Source organism: Pezoporus flaviventris, unplaced genomic scaffold, assembly GCF_033815535.1.
Source record: "Pezoporus flaviventris isolate CSIRO_AGI_PZ_B2104156 unplaced genomic scaffold, CSIRO_AGI_Pfla_v1 ptg000007l, whole genome shotgun sequence".
NCBI lineage: Eukaryota > Metazoa > Chordata > Aves > Psittaciformes > Psittacidae > Pezoporus > Pezoporus flaviventris.
In genome coordinates, this window is record NW_026892555.1 from 46422539 (window position 1) to 46442637 (window position 20099).

General features: G+C 41.9%; 1 protein-coding gene across 7 annotated transcripts in view; it reads left to right on the forward strand.

Moving 5' to 3' along the window:
- Nucleotides 1-16183, forward strand: part of KCTD1 (potassium channel tetramerization domain containing 1) — a 101439-nt gene extending 85256 nt beyond the window's left edge. For all 7 annotated transcript variants that reach the window (XM_061448617.1, XM_061448614.1, XM_061448612.1 and 4 more), the window contains exons 3-5: nt 10818-10962; nt 13259-13564; nt 15191-16183. In XM_061448617.1, the coding sequence (XP_061304601.1) occupies nt 10818-10962; nt 13259-13564; nt 15191-15349 (610 nt within the window). In that variant the 3' untranslated portion in view covers nt 15350-16183. The remainder of the gene's footprint in view (nt 1-10817; nt 10963-13258; nt 13565-15190) is intronic.
- Nucleotides 16184-20099: the final 3916 nt, after the last annotated feature.

A 20099-nucleotide genomic window follows, 5' to 3' on the forward strand; every position in this document is an offset into this window, starting at 1 on the left:
AGAACACAGGTTTTGTATGAACTGATTTGGTTAATAGTGTGATTTTCCTAGTTACTGAAGCACTTGAATCACTTCAACCTCTAGCATGGAAGTGATTAAACATGTAAATGTATGGGAATAAGTTCTACGGGTATAAATATGTCTCTGTAGGCACATGTGTGTGTCCACACTAAGAATCATAGCAACGTAATTGTAATGTATATAAGTTAATAAGAGCAAGAGCAGTGTACAGTCCTGTGTTTCTCATATTTAATTCTGTGATCATGTCTTTGTTACCTCTGTCACGCTATCTGGATTGCCTTTCTCAAAGACATTATAATGGAGAATGTTAGCTTGGAAGTACCATTTTTGGTCTAGATGGAGGAATCTGTGAGCGGGTGAGCCAAGTAGGAAAGCAAAACACAAATATTTAAGAAGTGTAGTAAGTGTGTTATTGTGTAGCTGGCCTTGCAGCTTGTCTCATTGCAATTAGTCAGCTTTATAGGAAAAGAGTGTTATTAGAGAAGCCAGGCGACCTTAGTTTGTTGCCTTCACGCTGTATGTGTAGTAATACCATCTCCAATACATGATTGCCTGCTGCTGTGCACAGAGAAATGTGGTGCTTAATTACTAAACAGGTCATCAGCATCTTCTGTTCCTCCTCAGTGCAGCATATGTCCTTGGGCTGTATTTTCTGTGTATTAAGTGTCCTGTTCTGAAGAGTTGTTCTTGCATGCTTTCCTTGCAGTGTTTCTTAACCTAGTACCTTCTTGCTTCACTCAGAGGAGCTCAAAAAAAACAAATGTGGCTACGATGCTTAGTGGTAGCATCGTGCAGGAAATCTGGCACATGCTTGGGCAGAGTTCATTTATGCAGGGCAGCCCCCATATGCCTTACCTGTGTTCCCTTCCTGCAGCCCCTTCCTCATCCGTCAGGCCTTCTCCTGCTCCTCCAACAGATAAAGCAGAGGTCCCATGGGCAAGTCTGCTATGCTGTACAACCCTAGCTTATCCCCAGCTTGCATGCTGAATTGAGGGTGCTGTGGGAAAGCAGTAGGTCATTAAAGACCAAGTCTAAAGTGCTTCCTGCAGAAAGAGAGGTTTGCAAATGAAATTTGCAGGACCATCTTTAATATCTGACATTACTTCTGCAGCCTGTTTTGACTGCTTTAGTAATGTTCTTTATATGTGTATTTTTCCCTTTGTCTGTTCTTGTATGGCTTTAAAAAAGCAGGCTGAACATGCTTTCCACTTTCCTTGGCAAATTTGTCTTGTGACAGTCAGAGCCCAAGTTCAGCAGCAGCATTGAAACCTGTTAATCGGTTTTAACAGCCTTCTGCTGCACAAGCTAGCAGTAGCACATTGTTGTCCTCTGCATGAACTGCACTTGAGAAGGATGTTAGGAACTTTGCAAGTGACTTTCATTGGTATTTATTGAGAACAGAAGAGCGAGGGTGTTTGGGAATAATTTATTCCATTCTGGGCTCTGGAGGACGGTGTTTTCTGGGGACATAGGCTCACCACAGTTAAAGGTGTTAGAAGCGCTTTCTCTCTCTGAATTTTGTTAATTAAAGAGAAGCTTTTACTTAGGCTTTAATGTAGAAGTGACCTCTTTCTCTCTGGAGGAGCAGTCCCCACAGGATTCCCCATACAGCGTGCAGGGGTTAGTTGTACCATCTCTTGTCTTTATGGGCTGCAATGCAGGAGGAGTTTGTGTAACTCTTGCAAAGGGAAGGGCAAGTGTGTTCTTGTCCTGTCTATGGAAACACGCTGTCCTTTCTCTTAGAGGAGGCAGCAGTGAACAAAACAACATAGGCTGGATTCCTGGCTAAGTACTCAGGGTTGTGAAGATGTTGGGAAGCTTGATTCGTTACGGTTTCACTGCAGTGATTGTTTTTTACAGGGCACAGGCTCCAGGCATATGAAATGTGATGCCTGGTTCCCAAGGTAACATCCTGGAAAGGGGCAGTTTGCAATACCGCAGCACTTCTTACATACATGCTTAACTGGGGTATCTCTTGGGTTTGGATCCAGAACTCATTTTGCTGCTATTTTTCTACGGGATTTCATGGAGAATCTCAGGATGTTTCCAAATTTCCAGTGATTTGTATGTGGAATTTTGATGCCGAGTCTTCTTGAGGGGATACTGAGAGCTAATAATGTTTGAATGAAATTCATGAAAGCTGAGGGGCAAACTCGATGTACGAAGGAATACATCAAAGAATTTCTTCTATTCTGACAGAGGTTTTTTGTTGGTTGGTTGGGGTTTTCTTCAGCATTCGGAGTTTTGAAAGGGAAATGGCTCTGGTGGCTCTGAGTTGCTTTAACGGTGTTCTTTGTGGAATCTGCGTTTACAGATTTATTGATAGAGATTTAAAAATGGATATTGCTAGCACGTCTCTTTGGAGAAAAGTTGACAGGCTTAAAGGAGAGTGGGTTGGAGCTGTTGTATTTTTGCTTAAACATGATCCTGAGATGCAAGTTCTTCTTTTTAAACGTTGCTGCCTGTGAAGGCATTCAGTGTTCTGAATATATATTTTATCATGGCCTTTGGGTTGTTGTGCGTTCACCAGTTTAGCTTTTGGTACTAAACGATAAATACTCCACTTCTGCTCCTATCCTGCATTATCTTTACTCACAGCAAACCTGGCCATCTTAAATATGATTAAAATATAATTCAAAAGTTATTAGCTAATTATGACGCAAAGTACTTAATTTGCCATTGCACCCTAATAACTTAAAGGTACTCCTGATAACTTGGTAATAACCGTATCATAAGCAAAAAGACACGGTTGCTGCTAAGTTAATAGGCAGCTTCCCTCAAGATAAAACAAATAACATACCTCAATGAAATCGGATTCAAGCTTAGTAAAATTATCTTGGCAAGCAAAGAGAATATTTGTTAATTTTTCTGTGAAATGTTATCATTGCCAAGAAAACCTGGTTACCAAAAACAGAGATGGAAAAAAGTATTTGCATGGATAATTGATTTAACATTTCATTGGTTTAAATGATTTTAGGAAAAGTGGTTTTGATATGCTCGGGAAAACTAAAAAGTTTTTAAGGACTTATTTGCAAGATACACCAAACACTGTAGGAGACGTGGGGTTTAAAGGCTTGTAGTCTGCTCTCCAGTGTGTGAGTGAGCCTGAAAAAAGAGAGCAAGGAGAGATGGTGTTGTAAAGCATAAAATGCTGTGGCTATGAAGCAGTGGGCATGCAGGTGAGCTGTTGTGTGCTGCTCATTGCCTGATGTCCTCACAAATGGCTGAAGAACAATGCCACTTGTGATGAAAGGGATGGCAGCAGGTATCTGCAGCCCCCTCCTCCAAGTTTCCTTGATTTGGCATGTGGGGTGGGTCAATAGAGAGCTGGATGGTCAGAGAGGTATCTTAGGGTCTGAGAGGAGGAGAGGAGCTGTGGTCCTGCTCTGTGGATAGTGGTTTGGCTGAAAGAAGAGCTTATTTTGGGACTGCAAGAACCCATCTTTTCTGGAGACGGGTCTGTGTGGTAGCAAAAGGGCTTAAGGGAGTGCTTGGTATCTGCAGACAAGCAAAACTGTGAAAGTTGGGGATAGATGCAGTGTCTTGGAATGTGTCAGCACCTTCAGTGCCTGTCATGGAGGAACCTCACTTTGTTAAAAGTGTTGGATTTTGTGGGCATGAGGATTGTGGTTTGGGGGGAGCAGATGGAGAGCAGAGGACAGACCCCTCTCAACCATATCTGAAGCCTGTAACGCAACCTAAAGGTTCAGGAGGTTTGGCTGCCATGGTATTGAAACTGTTTTTAAAACACCTACCCAGCCTTGTGTGAAAAGATGCAGATTTGGGTTGCAGCCTCTTCCTCTTATCTGTCTGTATCTCTTCAGTGTACTAGAGCGGAGGGAGAAGGTATATGGTAAACAGAAACTCTCTGACCAGGGATAGTGTTCTTCTGGCCTCACCGTTGCTGCTGTCATGCGATGTGGGAGCTGGTTTCCATCTGCCCACATGTGTAGCTTTCTGTGCATGAGTCACCAGCTCTTCACATCCCATCCCAAGTATTTATTCCTTTCTTTTCTAAAATGTCAGTGTTTCTGCAAGTGCCATTTGGGTCTGGTTGGATGATGGTCCTGAATTTGAGGATGAGGGTTGGAACATCCTGGGAAAATGCTGTGATAGAGCCTACTTCTGTTGGACATTTGGGCACCCTGCAAAGGCTGTCAATGAGTATGTTAGGTGCATGTATTAGCTCTATTTTGTAGTGCAATTATTACTTCTGGTGTGAATCTCCTAGATACCTAGATCACATGTTTAGCACAGAAAATAGGTTTTATTTTTCTTGGAAGACTTCCTTTTCAGGCAGAGATTAGGGTGTTGCTACTGACTTCTGGAGCCTTAGCTGTCCATATTTTGTATTCATCCCAATGTTTCCTGTGACCCATATATCCTCTTTTGTTCAGCTGTCATTTAGTTGCACATCTCCACGCTCATCTGCAGTGTACAAAGCAGTAGTTTGCTCTCGTATAAGTAGCATTCCTGCAGCATGACTACACGGTGTTGTGCAACTTATTCTTTTCCAGTTAATGTGTCAGTTTGTCCATGTGGGTTAGACCCAATGACTGTTGGTTCATTTATAATATGTCTGATTTGCTTTCATCTCTGCTGCTAGTACTGCCTCTGATCAGGCAGGTTATAGCAAATCCCATGCTTTGTTTTTTTTTTTCCCTCGGATATATTCCCTGATGATACCACCTCACTCATAATTTCAGATCCTTCCCATCTGCTCTTCATATGCTTTGCTCTGCCTTAAAAACTGTTCACCACTTCTTGTCTATCTTAATTTCTTGTAAATGTTTTATTAGGCCTCTGAGCCTGCCTTTACCTTCTCTTTTGCTTCCATGTTCAAATAACTATCTTAAGATGTTTGAAATAATCTCCACGTAAATGATTCAGTTCTTTAATCTGTAGCAAATGTTTCCACAAAGGTTTGACATCCTTCTACTCCATATCTGGGATTTATCTGTTCTTTAAAATGCAATGTAACATTTTCTTTCAAATCTCATGAGAACCGGTATTTTAATACCTCCTCCTGTGCATCCTACTTGCTCTGTCACTTTGGCTCCTATATAAATACCCTTTCTGTAGAAGGTTTAATGAGAATTTAGGTTTCAATACATTGTGCCCCTGTTACCTTTACTTTATAATCATTGTATTCATGCCTCTTCTGATAATATAAGAACTGTCTGTGCCAAGGAATTCCTGAGACTCATGGACATGAAACCTTAAATTAAATGTAAGGAAGAAGAGATAAGAACAAATTACAATAGCACTGAGAGCAAGAGATTACGACAGGGTGTTTGGTTAAAATGTGGTTTTCATAATATATGTTCCTGAAAATTGCAAATGTATTCTGTTAGATCATGTTTATGAATCTACTTTTGTTATGCAGAGTTATAAAGGTAGCTACATATTCAGTCACTGTAGATCCAAGTGATGTGAGATATTCAAAAAAGAGCAGGTCGTTACTGTCAAAGTGGTCCTCTGAAAAAAGAATAGAAAACTCCACTTGGGTAGGATACCATTTCTCCCTGGTTGAAGAGCTGGATGCGTCTTCAAATGTACTAGCTCTTAGGGGACAGTGCAAAATTATATGATTTAGACGTACAAGGAAGTAAAATTAAATAGCTATGAGATGAGCATAGCATTAAACAGATCTAATTTATAATGGGCTTTTATGCAAATTGCCTTTGAGCACTCAGTAAAAGAAAATGAAAGGAAATTAATAAGGACAATGTGGACTAACAAGTTGCAGAGGAAAAAAAGAAGTAAAAAGCCTATTCCAGCTCACTCTCCACACACCCCAGAGTGTTAAATAAGCATTCCCATTAGTCACATAAATATAATGATGTGACAATAAAACTTGCACGCACTTATCCCCATAAAGGCCAAACCCTTACTCACTTTCCTGCAGTGGCTCCAATCAGATGAGTAAATTTTCAACTAACGTGCTTCTTCTCTGCCATGCGATCCATTATTAGAGGGAGAAAGATGTGTTTTCATGAGTACTTTGCCCCTTGCCTGAATATCGGACCTTGGTGGAGTCCCAAGCCTCACCATGGGATTGTAGGTGGTAGAGCATCGCTGAGGGTTCTCCTGCTGCTCAGTTCCTTCTGCTGGGTTATTAAAAGGGCTTCACACCAGGAATTTTCCTCCCTTTTTGTAGTTCTGCAAAAGATACAGAGAACAGGGGAAGCTGACAGCTTAGAGCTGGTGAAAGTGGTATACTGCAAAAGTTTTTCGGTTAGTTCGAGTTCAAAGTGTCCTCCAATGAGGATGATAATATGAGAAATAATATACTGATTATATTCAATAGTAAGGAATCTATATTTTCTCAGGGAAAGTTTATTGAAAGTAATGCAATATTTTGCATGCTTGCAGACATCAAGGCTTGCATCTTTTCCATGTTCCTTGATTCCCTTTGATTACAAAAGAAAAGAATTTTAGCTCCATCCACAAAAGGCACTAAAACAATCTGCAGAACTCTGTCCTATTTCTTAGTTTTAAGTTGTGCAATAGTTGACTTGTTTAATTAATATTGGCTGTCTCGTTCCTAATTATTGCTGCTTTCCCAAATCCTCAACTGAGGCAGAATATACTAAAGGGAAGTCTTTTTCCTTATGTGTATAATAATATATATGTAAATATTTCTACACTGAGACAGCAAGGTTATAAGCACTTACTCTATGTATACAGCTTTGCTGCAGACTGAATATATTTTATATATATTTATGCTTGACAAACAGAACTTGTTTCTGAAGAATTTGAGGAATCCTGTCATCTTCCCATGCTAGCTTTTTGTTCTAGAAATGCTGCTATGGGAGTGCTGGTCTGTGAGGAGAAGGATCCTTTTCATTCCATGAAGTACTGTCCTGTTGTTTCCTCCCCAGTAAAACCAGGCGTGTGGCTGTAACTGTTTTGTGTCCTTACAGTAAAATCAAGTTCTCTGATGGAAGCAGAGTTTTCCACTGGTTAGATTTTCTACCCTTGAAGAATTTGATTTCTGACAGGGGAATGTGATACTTAAAGCCACAGACATTAATTATTACCCATTGGAGGTCGCACTTTCAACCCATGGGACATTAATTTTCCTGATATACAGAAAATTCCAGCCTGATAGTTTTAATTAAATATCTCAGAAGTACGTTTTCTTGTGAATGGACTACAGTCTCTTATCCTTTCCCCTTGATATTTGGCTAATTCTGCATATAATTATCAGCCTATTTTGCAAGCCTCCTTCAAAGCAGTTTCATGTTTGGAAATCCATTCAGTCTTTTGCCAATGTCATGAAGAAGGAAATGGGGAAAAAACATCTTTCCGGTTTTCCTGAGATGTGGAATTATAATAAACATGACTTAACAGTCCTTTCGCATGCCAGCGGACTGATGTCTCTTAAGCATTTATAATGGAGTGTGAGAACAAGCAGGAGTAACAGTGGAGCTGTGGGTGACAGGGAGGATGGTTGCTCAAGTCATATTGTACAGAAAAATCACCAAGCAAGGCATTGCAGAGCACTTGCCACTGTGCTTCCAGGAACCGTAGAGCTCAGGGTGAGGCTGCAGGGTGAAGGCATTGGTCCTCGCCCAGATCCTGGCACAGCCCGGTCTTCTCTCCTGATGAGTGTAGCAAATGCAGCTGAGGAGGAGGACTATGCCACCAGGTTTGGGTCCCATATTATCGCAAATCTTCCCCTGGAGGCTATGTGAAGGAAGCTGGAATCTACGTTTTTCCATCTGAAAATGAAAAAGACTTCAATTTTGCATACAGAAGTCTCTCTGCTGGGGGGGTCTACCCTTCCAAAGCTGTTTTAACATGGGAAAATGCAGTTGTGTGTTGAAAAGTGATCCTGGGAGGGGAGCTGGAAGGGAACTGGGGCTTTGCAGTTCCTTGGGTTTTTCTGCTGCTGCGAAGCAGTAGTGCACTAAGGCAGCACTTCGTTAACTCTTCCAGCCCTGACCCAAAGCCTTTCAGTTCCCAGGTAGCACACTTAATGGCAGTGCGCTCTCGTCAGCATTATGGTTTTGTCAGAAGGCTCCATCCTCTGATACTATCTTGTTTTTCTCCTAAACAATTAATAAAATGAAGACCAAAAAGCCTAGAGGTTTAAAATATGTAATTATAGTAGTAATTTAGAACTAGGAAAATGCTGCAGAAACCAATTACAATTATATATTTCAGTAATGACTGACTTGGCCAAATATATATGTTTTGTGTGTGTGAATTCCACAATAGATTCCAAGATGACATGCTTGAGTATAGGGGAAAATTAATTCCAAATGCTGAGTGCATCCATATTAGACTTAAATGTTGTTCATCCACTTAGTGAACAGGAGCCTGTATTATGTGGGCTTTCACAGCTTAAATTTTGAGCAGCAGGGCAGGCAGTAACAAGAATCGGAGGAAGAAAGCTGGACTAGTTCTAAGGGGAAGCTTTGGAAAAGAAATATTTTGTACTTGACCAGTCTGCAAAAATACGTTTAATTCTTTATATGTTACAGATTTCACGCGAATGGAATTGATTTAGGTATTTCTTACGGACTTGTAAATGGTCAGCTGAGGTTAATAGGGTTTTATTTCTTTCTTGGTCTTCATCTCTCTGAGCTGGTGAGGAAAAATAAATAGATGAGTCTTGTATTCTGTTCACAACTTATTACTGGGTGTACTGCTAGAGGTCCCTGCTGTGTGCACAGACATCCCTCCTAACTCCATTTGGATTGCCTGCGCTGTTTTCAAAGGGGGGTGTATGGCTGCGGGTGCAACACGGCATGTAGTCACCTGGAGCCCCAAGACCCAGCAGCAAGCCCTGCTATCTCTGCCTCTTTGGGAACCACTTCTGCTTTTTGCCTCTTGAGCCTTTCCTTGGAGATCCCTTTCTGATGGCTAATGGATGGGGTGTCTCTCAGCCTGGGATGCTTTGTGCAGCCAAGGAAGGCTGATCACCTCTGAGATTTTGGTGGTTGTATGTGGTTTGTTTTTTTCTGGTGGTGGTAGAGAATGGTTGTTTCTTCACTTCTTTCAAAACAAAAATAGCGTGCCATGACTGTTGTGCTCACTCTATCCTTTTCATGAGAAGACAGATTTGTACTTTACCTGCACCACAAACTGAGTGTGATCAGGGAATAAGAATGCCTGTTGGTCCCCTACCTCCATGCTGATGTCTATTGTATGCTGTTTAATAACGTGCAGAGGTTTTACTGTGCTGATTCCTAGAACACATTGGTTATACTGGGACAAAAACTACATACAAATGAGTCTTTTCATTAGAATAATGAAAACACAGTATCTTCAGAATGTAACAGGTTGTGACAAGGCTCTAAAATCACACCCCAAATCGTCAGTGGTATTTCACGTAGAGTGTCTGTGTGATGTATTACAAGTCAGCTATTTTGAGACCATTCTGTTTACAGTTCTGGTGTTGGAAAGGATCACAAAGTACTTCCACATTCCACATACAGACATATGAACAGGCACACAAAATCAAACTTACCAGTCACTCCTGCTGATTTCATTAGGAAACCACTAGTGACTCAGGAGCGTTTTGCAAACACCACAGTGCAGAAACATATACTTCATGTTATTCTGGCAAGGGTTTTGTTAGGAGTTTTCACCCCTTCCTGATGCTCTAACTAGAGCTTTGTTTGTGAGCCACATGTCCAGAAAACATGTATGTACCCAGCAGCTGATGTTGTAAGAAGTTTTGGCAAGCAGAAACTCTCTGGCTGGGTGGTTCTGGTGCTCAGTATCTAAGAAACTGATGCATTTTTCCTGATTATTTTAGAGTGCTAATTGATGCCTGCCACAAACAGTTATTTATTATGTGAAATAGTTACCTCGCATTGAAATGTTATAACCTTTGTATCCCCAGTTTCTTATTCCCACAATGACTGCCTGACAGTTGCAGTAAATCACAGAGTGGTTTGGGTTGGAAGGGACCTTGAAGACCATCTAGTTTCACCCACCCACCATGGACAGGGACACCTTCCACTAGACCAGGTTGCTCAAAGCCCCGTCCAGCCTGGCCTCCATGGCATCCTCCTAAACAGCATCCAAGAAATGAACTGGGTTTAAAACCAAACAAAAACCAAGGAAACAACCAAAAACCCACCCTATTTCCCAAGTACAATCTCCAAACTGAATCAGGTTCACTATGCCGTCTCCTGGAGAGAAGAACGGAGTCAATCAAGGGGTTGGTGCATCTGGAGAATAGGGTCTGCTGATCTGGGTTATGAAGAGAAGTACCAAAATCATCAAGGGGTGTCATCTCGCAGTACGTTTATTTGGGCAGCAAGGCTAGTGTGAGAGAGCCTCCTGCCCCAGCTGCTTCTGCTCTACCTCCCCAGCTGTGCTACTTAGAATCATAGAATAGTTAGGGTTGGAAAGGACCTTAAGATCATCAAGCTCCATCCGCCTGCCATGGGCAGGGACACTCACACTAAATGATGTCACCCAAGGCTCTGTCCAGCCTGGCCTTGAACACCATCAGGGATGGAGCATTTATCACTTCTTTGGGCAACCAACCCATTCCAGTGCCTCACCACCCTCACAGTAAAGAACTTCTTCCTGATATCTAATCTAAACTTCCCCTCTTTAAGTTTGAACCTCTTACCCCTTGTCCTACCACTACAGTCCATAGTGAAGTTTAAGGCCACACTAGAAACCATGCATCTTAAATTGTGTTTTGAAACCATCCCTTTTCTTAGTAATCGGTTGGTGCAAGGGGGTTTTGCAGCATCAGGCCATTTGAATGGCTGCTGAGTGAGGCTTAGCCTGACCCTGCTGCTTTCCTCTTGTTTTCTCTCCAGAATCGGCCGGCTTTTCGATGGCACAGAGCCCATTGTCCTCGACAGTCTCAAGCAGCATTATTTCATCGACAGAGATGGGCAGATGTTCAGATATATCTTGAATTTTTTAAGGACATCCAAACTCCTCATTCCTGATGATTTCAAGGTGAGATTTCAGCACTTGGCTGTTTTGCATGTACTTTGATAAGGCAAGTATCTAGTATGCAGTCAAAACAGAGCCCTAGACCTGGGGAACTTGTAGGGCATGGTGTTTAATTTCAGGTATGTGGCAAAAGTAAGCGTGGGGGTCCTAAAGTGCCATCAATAGTAAATTTCCCCCTCCTGGCTCTCGTGTAATGGAGCAACCTTGCCATGTTTGACCTGGGGAAGTTAAATATTGTAGGATGCTGATGAAGACAGAAAGGATGTTACAATCTGCAACTGACTGCTCATGAGCTTTGCTGATTACTTGTCCTCTCATCCACTTTTATGCTTCCCCTCTGATTGCAGCAGCTCCAGCTTCCACTCCCACGCTGAAATTCAGAGAATCACAGTATTGACAAAATAAACTGCACACATGGTAATATTTGAGCATTAAGTCATAAAATATTTTCTCCCTCAGACTCTTGAACGCATACTGCAAGTTTAATTTTGGAGTTTTAGAGAAGTCAGGGATAAACAGTTCCACATTTATTAAAGCTTTATTAAAGAGCCTGCTTTTTTCTTTTAATAACAATTTAAATATGTGGAGTTCACCACTTTAGACATTAGTCTACAGAGGTAGAGTTTCAGACTTTGTGTGATGTTCTGTGTTTATCCGCTTGTAGGTATGTGGGTGTATATGTGGTGTCAGCGCTGGAGACTGCAGTTGCAATCAGAACAGATCTTTATCGTTACTTAATGAATTCTTATCAGTGTAGCTGTCTTGCTATAGTTCACTGCAGGAAATACAGCAACTCAGGTTGAACAGGAGAGGTGATGGGGAAGGGTTAGAGCAGTTCACACGGGTGTGAAGTCTTTTATCCTTTGTATTTGAGACAGATTTTCAGTGTTTGGGCATAATAGGTGTGAGGTTGAGTTCAAGGCCCATATTGCAGAAACCTTTGAATCCTCTGCTACAGACACATGCTTACTTCTCCCATGCGTGACAAGGGTAGAGTTACCTGAGTAATGTGGGAGTTTGGAACTAGCTGATAAGCATCGTATCCCTTTTGAAGCCTTAGCATGGCTTTGTGCTGCTCTCAGCATTTGTCCCGAAGGAAATCAGAAATGAAGGAAAAGCCACCTTCCATGCAATATTAAGAAATATATAAAGAGCCTTTTAAACACATAAAAATACACTGTAGCTGGACTGAAATTAAAAATGTAACTCCTGGCAAGTTCACCCAACCAACATGATGTTCAAAGAGGTATCCTTCCCTTATGCTCTAAGGTGTCCAAAAAATCAGTGCTTAAAATGAACAGCAGACCTTGTTTCTTAGAAATACACAGATCAGGCGGCTTTTTTGTTGCACATTAAATATGCCCAGTATTTTGAGCATGATTTAGGTGTCCCATTCTTGTCAAGTGTTTGGTTTCTAGCTCAAATTCAGGGCCATATTGACTGTTAGCAGTAGTCTTGTGTTGTCATTCTGTTTCTCTGTCTTCCCTAATTCTCATGTATTGCTTTTCTCTGTAGAAATATTTTTGAAATGGGCTCATGCTTTCAAGCCTAAAAAAGCAAGAATTTTATTATGAAGGTTTTTGGTTGTTTTTTTTTTTTTTTTGTTTTTTACATGGCAGTAGACAGATTCCACATCATCACTTCTAAATTACTTCTGTACTGGCTGTGCTTAGAAATGTGTTCTTTCTGCTCTGGCATTTGAGTCAATGTAGTAAACTATATTGTTGGCAAAATGGGGAGGTATTAAAGAATACTTAATTTTTAAAATGCAGTAATATGTGCAATCCATTATGCAAATATCTGCATCATTTTACACAAAGAACCACTGCAGGCTCCCTCATTTACATTCTTATACCTGTTACAATGCCTGCTAGTATTGCTGGAAGACATGATGGATTCTACTGATTAATTTTCTGAATCCTGATTGAATTCTCTTCCATCTGTTCAATGATGTCATTATTCTATGACATCACTGTGGGGATAAAATCTGGGGAAAAGTGGGATTTTTGCCTGGATTATTCCATAGCAAGAAGGAGTTGAGCAAACACAGGCTCCCTCTCCCCTCATGAGTGCTGCTATACCCAGTCTGCTTCAAGTGGCTGATGGTTACTTTTTGCCTTGCACTGTTATTTTATTTATTTTTTTATTTTATTCATTATTACCTTCCTGCACAGTAATTATGAACTATGTCTGAAGGGTTGCAGATCCAGAGTGGTGTTAACCTGGATAACCATATACAGTAGGGGGTACATTAGCGATGCCTTTCTTAACTGTGCGCAGTAACATATGTGTCTTTCAGGACTACAGTTTGTTATATGAAGAAGCAAAGTATTTCCAGCTTCAGCCCATGCTGGGAGAGATGGAAAGGTGGAAACAGGACAGGGAGAGTGGCCGCTTCTCAAAGTCTTGCGAGTGCTTGGTGGTGCGAGTTGCCCCAGATCTTGGAGAGAGGATTACACTGAGTGGCGATAAGTCCTTGATAGAAGAAGTGTTTCCAGAAATCGGTGATGTGATGTGTAATTCTGTCAACGCCGGCTGGAATCACGACTCAACGCACGTCATCCGATTTCCACTGAATGGATACTGTCACCTCAATTCAGTTCAGGTAGGAAGTCTGTTTTTCAGTGGCTTGCACTGAGACATTTAGGAGGGAGCTTTTGGCTTAAATTGTTAAAAGCTAAAGATCACGGTAAACAAAAATTGCACAGAAGCTTTGATGGTTGCTTCTGAGTCCCTTTTGCCACCCTCTCCTTTCTGAGATTTGTCTGCTGTATAATTAGCCGTGCTCAGGTATTTTGGAAATACGTTTGCCAACCTGAGGAATACATGTAAAGATGTGGCACATCTTGTTTTAAGTATTTTTAACCCACAGCTTTCTACTCCTCCCACCCTAATCTTGTACAGCCTTCTGCCGTTCTGCTTGCCATTGCTGTCCCAGCACACATGCAGGCCAGTTCGTTAATCGGTAAAATAGCTGGGAAAGACTTTGCAGGCATCCACTCCAAGCACAACCCCAGTGAAGTCCAGTCATACTGGACGGAGGGTCCCATGTCTTGTGGGGTGCTGGAGCATCAGCCTCTCTCACCTTGGGGCTGGTGGCCATCCCAGCTGACCCTGAAGAGCTTTACGACAGGCAAAGATGAGGCAAAGGAAGCCCAGGCAGCACAACAGATGTGGGTGGTGAGGCACTGGAACAGGTTTCCCAGAGAATCTGTGGCTACCCCATCCCTGGCAGTGTTCAAGCCCAGGCTGGACAGGGCCTTGAGCAACCTGGTCTAGTCGAAGGTGTCCCTGCCCATGGCAGGGGGGTTGGAACAAGATGATCTTAAAGGTCCCTTCCAACCCAAACCATTCTATGATTCTGTGATGATAAAAGTAGCAAAGAGTATAAACAAGGGAAAGAATGCCTCCACCCTGCAGTTACAGTAGACCAGCATGAGTATGGGTAATGCAAAAAAAAACAATAGTGGTGTGGCAGAAGACCATGCTCTCAGCAGCCTGGAGCTGATGCTGGGAGCTGAGGTCTTTGCACCATCATCTGTTGGGTGAGCTGTGTTGGGTGCATCCCCCTGCTGCCCCAAGAGCTCTGCCTCACTCTTCTTTCCTTGTGTATTTTATTTTTTCCCCTTTCTTGCTTTTGCCATTGTATTTCGCACTGGAAGCAGCACTCAGGTTGTGAAAAGGGAGGAAAGAAGGTGAATAGGCAGAACTTATTAGTCCTGTAATTAAAGTTAAAAGGTCCCAGGTTTTACTACAGGTAACTGTAGCCACAAACCTTCGTAGTTGTGGTTGTGTTTTTAAGTCTCTAGAAAATACTATGGTAACCTTTCTGAAATTATGACCAATTATTATCTGTATTGTCACCATTTAGTTGAGGTGTTTGCTCAGCATCCTCCAGTATCTGCTGTGCAATCCTGTATTTGCCCTTTGGTATTGTAAATTTTGTGAAGCAGAGAATGCGTTCTTCCAGGGATGTTTCTGTGGCCAGAAGAATACTGAGCTGTAGTAAAAGCGTAAGGTAGATTTTTCTTCATTTTATTTCTTATTGCTGAGTGGCCAAAGTGAGCAGAAACCAGTCCAATACAATGAAGTTGAGGGAACCAGTTAGCAGATCTGTGTAACCTCTTTTGTTTCCTAGCTGAATCCATTTGAAAACAGTAGTTATTGTCCTAGCACAGCAAATAGTCTGTTTGTTTACTTATACCTCAGTGTTTGTTTCCCTTTTTTGCAGGTACTTGAGAGGTTACAGCAAAGAGGGTTTGAGATTGTTGGCTCCTGTGGAGGTGGGGTGGACTCTTCCCAATTCAGTGAATACGTACTGAGGCGAGAACTCAGAAGGACATCTCGTGCACCCTCCGTCATTCGAATAAAGCAAGAGCCTCTGGACTAAAATGGACATGTTTCTTTATGGAAAAAAAAAAAAAAAAGAAAAAAAGAGAGAAAGGATAAAAAAAAAGGGGGACGTTTCATGTGCAGTTTGGATTCCAAACAAGTCCTGGAACAAAAATTGAATAAAAGACACATTTATATCAAATATAGAGACCACACCTGAATTCATATGGGAACATTTGGAATAGTAGTAGTAATAATAACCTCAAGGTATAAAAGAAAACACACACACACATATATATATAAAATATGTATGTATATATATGTATGTACATATATATATATGTATGTATATGTCAAAGGGTAGGAAACACAACAACAAAAAGTGGTGGGTGAGGTTGGTGCTGTGATGGCCATTAAGTGTCCTAGGCCTTACTCGGGCCCACTTAACGGTGTACAAGCCATTACCACTGGGGGATGCATAGACTACTCTTCGCCCATTTTCCATTGCCAGCCATCCACTTTTTTAATGTGTATACACCTTGACTCAACTTTATTTGCATATGGAGGTTTATGTCTGTCTTTTTTAGAGGTGGATGGGCAGGTGTTCAGGAGATGACCATCCATTGCAGTGGAAAGCTAGTCGACTGAAATTTTAAATGTAGCTTGTACAGAAGTCGCACACTTTTTGTCTGCCCTCACAGATGTGAAAGGTTAACTTTTTCTTTTGAATGAGTTTTTTTGTTGTCTTTTTGTTTTTTTTTTGTGTTTTTTTTTCAAAGGGGGCCAGAATAACTAATATTTGGTAGAGATGCTCTGGTTTGAATCTGCTGCTTTCCTACAATTTTTTCAAATTTTATAATGTATTAAATACAATAAACTCTGTTTAAAATAACGAGGGTCTGGTTTAAGCCAACAGAAGCAGAGAGGTGGGATTTAGCTCACTGCGCTCCAGCGCGGGGAGTGGCGGCTGCTCTGGCAGGCAGCGGACAGGCAGTGCTGCCTGTGCACGGTGGAGTGTGTTAAAGGCAGTAGATGCATTGTGGGATCTGTCTGGTGTGCTGCATGTTTCTCTTTACTATGAGGGTGGTGAGACACCAGCACAGGTTGCCCACAGAAGTTGTGGATTCCCCATCCCTGGCAGTGTTCAAGGCCAGGCTGGACAGGGCTGTAACCAACCTGGTCTAGGGGAAGGTGTCGCTGCCTATGGCAGAGGGATTGGTTCTAGATGATCTTTAAGGTCCTTTCCAACCCAAACCATTCTATGATTCTGTGTTGCTGATCTTCCTTCAACACTGCTCTTTTTAAGCTTTGTCCCAATTTGAAAAGAGGCTGTTGATCAGACTGAAAAATAACAACAGCTCAGCCCAGGGAAACCCATCAAGATAAGACGCCTTGTTCTGTAACCATCAATGGAGCAGTGAATAGTTGCATCCTTCCCTCTGGACTAAGGAGTTGTCAGCTTTAACTCTTCAAGCCCTTGCCCTGCTGAGTGTTAGCCTATTTTGATGTTGTTCATTTCCCTCGTTTAAAGCTAGTGTTCTTCTGCCTAGAGAGTGAGATGGTCAGCCCCTTGCATTACACTTTCAGCTGCATTACTGTAGATGGCAGGTGGTAAGTCAATGTCTTGTGAGTTATTCTCTTGCAGAATCTCACCAAGGCCACCACTGCAGCTGCCTGGTTCAGGATGGTGAGACTTTGCAAAGGCCCCACGCCACGGTACTGCTACATGGACTATTCATGGGTTGATGCTTTCACCACCTAAGATGCACCAGCAACCACCACTTTTCCTCCAAAGCATCTTTTTATGCAAGATTCCAGAATATGACTGTGTATTCATCCTAGTACGGAAGTTTCTACTGATGCAATGGTGCTGGCATTCCGTTCGTTTTGGTGACACTTTGCTATTTATTTAAGAAAAGGAAAAAAAAAAAAGAAACCGTTAAATACATGTAACAAGGTTTTTAATATAGTCTGATAACTCAAAAAAATAAGTACCATTTTTCTGTTTTTTATTAAGATATGTCAGAGGGCACACTTGAATAACTGGCAGCACATAGCAATGGCTTTGAAATTACTGAAATGTGGAAATGGGTGAGGGAGGGGGCTCCAAAAATTAAGTTTCATTAGTGGGTTATTAGATCTTCAATGTGATGTTGATCTGTCTATTCACAGTACTGAAACAGCTGCCTCATTGAAAATGTTTGTTTTCAATTAGCAGCTAGGAGTCCTCTTACAAAATAAACAAATGCTTGCTCTTACTGCCCACAATTTGGTTGTTAGTTTGCATAGAAGTTGGAAAACTAAAACCCTGGGGAATAAGGATTTTTAACAGCTCCTCAAATCCTTGGAAATGGTATGAAATTTGCTATGCAGAAAAAGGTGCCAGTGCCCATGGGTTGAGAGTACGTGGGTACCAATGCGCAGCGATGTGATGCTTCAGAGACTGTTAGCTACAGAAACCTCCCCTGTGCTTCCAGGTGCAGCCCTGCTTTCCAGGGCCTCCAGTGTGTACCTGGGATATATTTACACTGTCAAGCCCAAAAGTGCTCTTGCACCCAGACTTGCCATGCCGGCTGCCATGTGTATGTACGGACATATGTTTTGATGTAGGCTGGAGCCAGGGGCTGCAGCTCCTTTCCCTGCTGCTCAGAGACCAGGTACCCTAAGCCTGCCTGTCCATGAGCATCAATGAAATCTGAAATTGCCTCCCCAGTACTGGCAGCACCTGCAGCCTTTGCACAGGCTGGGTGTGAAGGGAGAGGAACTTTGCCACTAATGCTTTTCGTTTTGTTGCTTCCAAAGCTGGCAGGTTGTGCTCAGCTGGTGGTTTTGCTTGGTCAGCACATACCTGTCAAACTCAGTGACCCTGAGGATACCTTTGTGCTCCTCCCAAATCCCTGATTGACTGGTCACCCTCCCAAGGAGCCTGCATTCATTGTTGATGGGTCAAAAACCACTCTTAAGACCCTGAATGTAAATGTCTCTGCACTTACAATGTGGTCATGGAGCAAGAGGTCATGAATAAACAAAGTGATGGCTGATGAAAAATGTATGCAAGAATAAACTAGATGTAGATTTTTAGAAAGCAAAGGAGATTAGTCCTTTTGCAAAAATTTAAAAACCATGTGTTTTTAAAATGTCCTTTAGAAAATATGATCAACAGGCAAATGAACAATATATCTAGGAAGGGGGAAAATGGGGGAACCAAGAAGGACCAAATTATGGTCAGCTCATTTCTGGAGGTTAGTGATTTTGACATGTACAATAGTTTGAATTGATCTAACTTTCTATTTAAAAGTATGACTCTGATTTATGCTATCAGTAGTGCTGTATTTAATAACGAGGAAAAGCTGCAGTGGAACAGCAGCTGCCGGCATTGTACTTCAGCAACTTGGCTGAGCAACTGCCAGGAGAACTGCTGTGAACATGCAGAGACTGCAGATGCTACCCAACACCCATTCCCACAGTGAGGCACAGGCAGAGGAACTGGGTCTTCCCCTGTATTTTGGTAATGTGAATGCTGAATTTCCGCAGGGTTTAGTTCTCCTGTTGCCTCCTTAATGCACCAAACAGCTACGCAGCGCAAGTGTGGATCCTGGCATGCTCGGATGAACCTTTAAACTGTGAGTCTCCCATTGAAGTTTGCCCTGCACCAGAGAAAGTGAAGTCCCACTTAGTCACTAGGTTAATTATCTCTTTACAGAAGCGCTACTTGCAAATAGGTTCTGCTAATTTATTCTATCTCCAGGTACTTACTGGCCAGATAGTCTGGCCTGGCAAATGTTTTTCCTCTTCATTGCCGCATGTCTAAAAGGAAGCTGATCGTATATTTCAGTGTGCAGCTGGCACAAGCAGGTATAGTCAAAACACTGGTTTTTGATGCCTGATAGAATCCAGTGAGGACAACCTACTACCCTCTGAAAACATGAAAGCTGAGCCACCCATTCAATTATTTTTCTTTATGCTAAACAGGCACCAATTTCAATGTGAAGAGAAACATTTTGTTCGTGAGCATAATTTTTTGCAGCAACCTTTAAAAATTGATTGCTGTACTAATTACAGGGTTCTTGCTTTCACCCAAAAGACTTGTCAAGTGCATTTTTCTTTAATGTTCACGTTTTGGGAGACTTCAGGGAGGAAGGGTATGGTTTTTTGAGGGTGAGAAAAAAATATTTACTGACCAATGGACAGTCTTACAGAGAAATAAAAACATTTATTTCCATCTGTCATTTCTTGACTGCGGAGTTCTATATTATGAATTATTTCTAGGGACAACTGGTATTTGTATGTCAGCATTCATGTTGCCTGAGGTTTATTTACAGTGGAAATGAAACCAAGACATCCTTAGGGCCTGTGGACCAGTTGCTTTTTCTCAGACTTCAGTTTGAGTGGTTTATTATTTCTTGAGGGTCTGGAGGGATCGCTGCCACCAAAAATCAATATGTTGCATCAGGTCCCTATGTTGGCTTTCTCTGCTACCTCATTGATCTGGTTATTGAAGACCCCAAAGCTGACTTAGCATTTGGGATCCTCTGTTTGAGATTGAAACTGCTAAAATCATATCCCCGCTCTGCTTAAAAAAAATACAAGATGCAGGCACATAGTACAGAAGTTCATCCTTTTGTAAGAAGGGCTGGAGCATCTCTCCTATGAGGAAAGGCTGAGAGAGTTGGGGTTGTTCAGCCTGGAGAACAGAAGGCTCTGGGGAGACCTTATTGCAGCCTTTCAGTTTCAGCCTTTCATTTTCAGGCCCTACAGGGGCCTATAAGAAACATGGGGAGAGACTTTTTAGCAGGACATATTGCAAT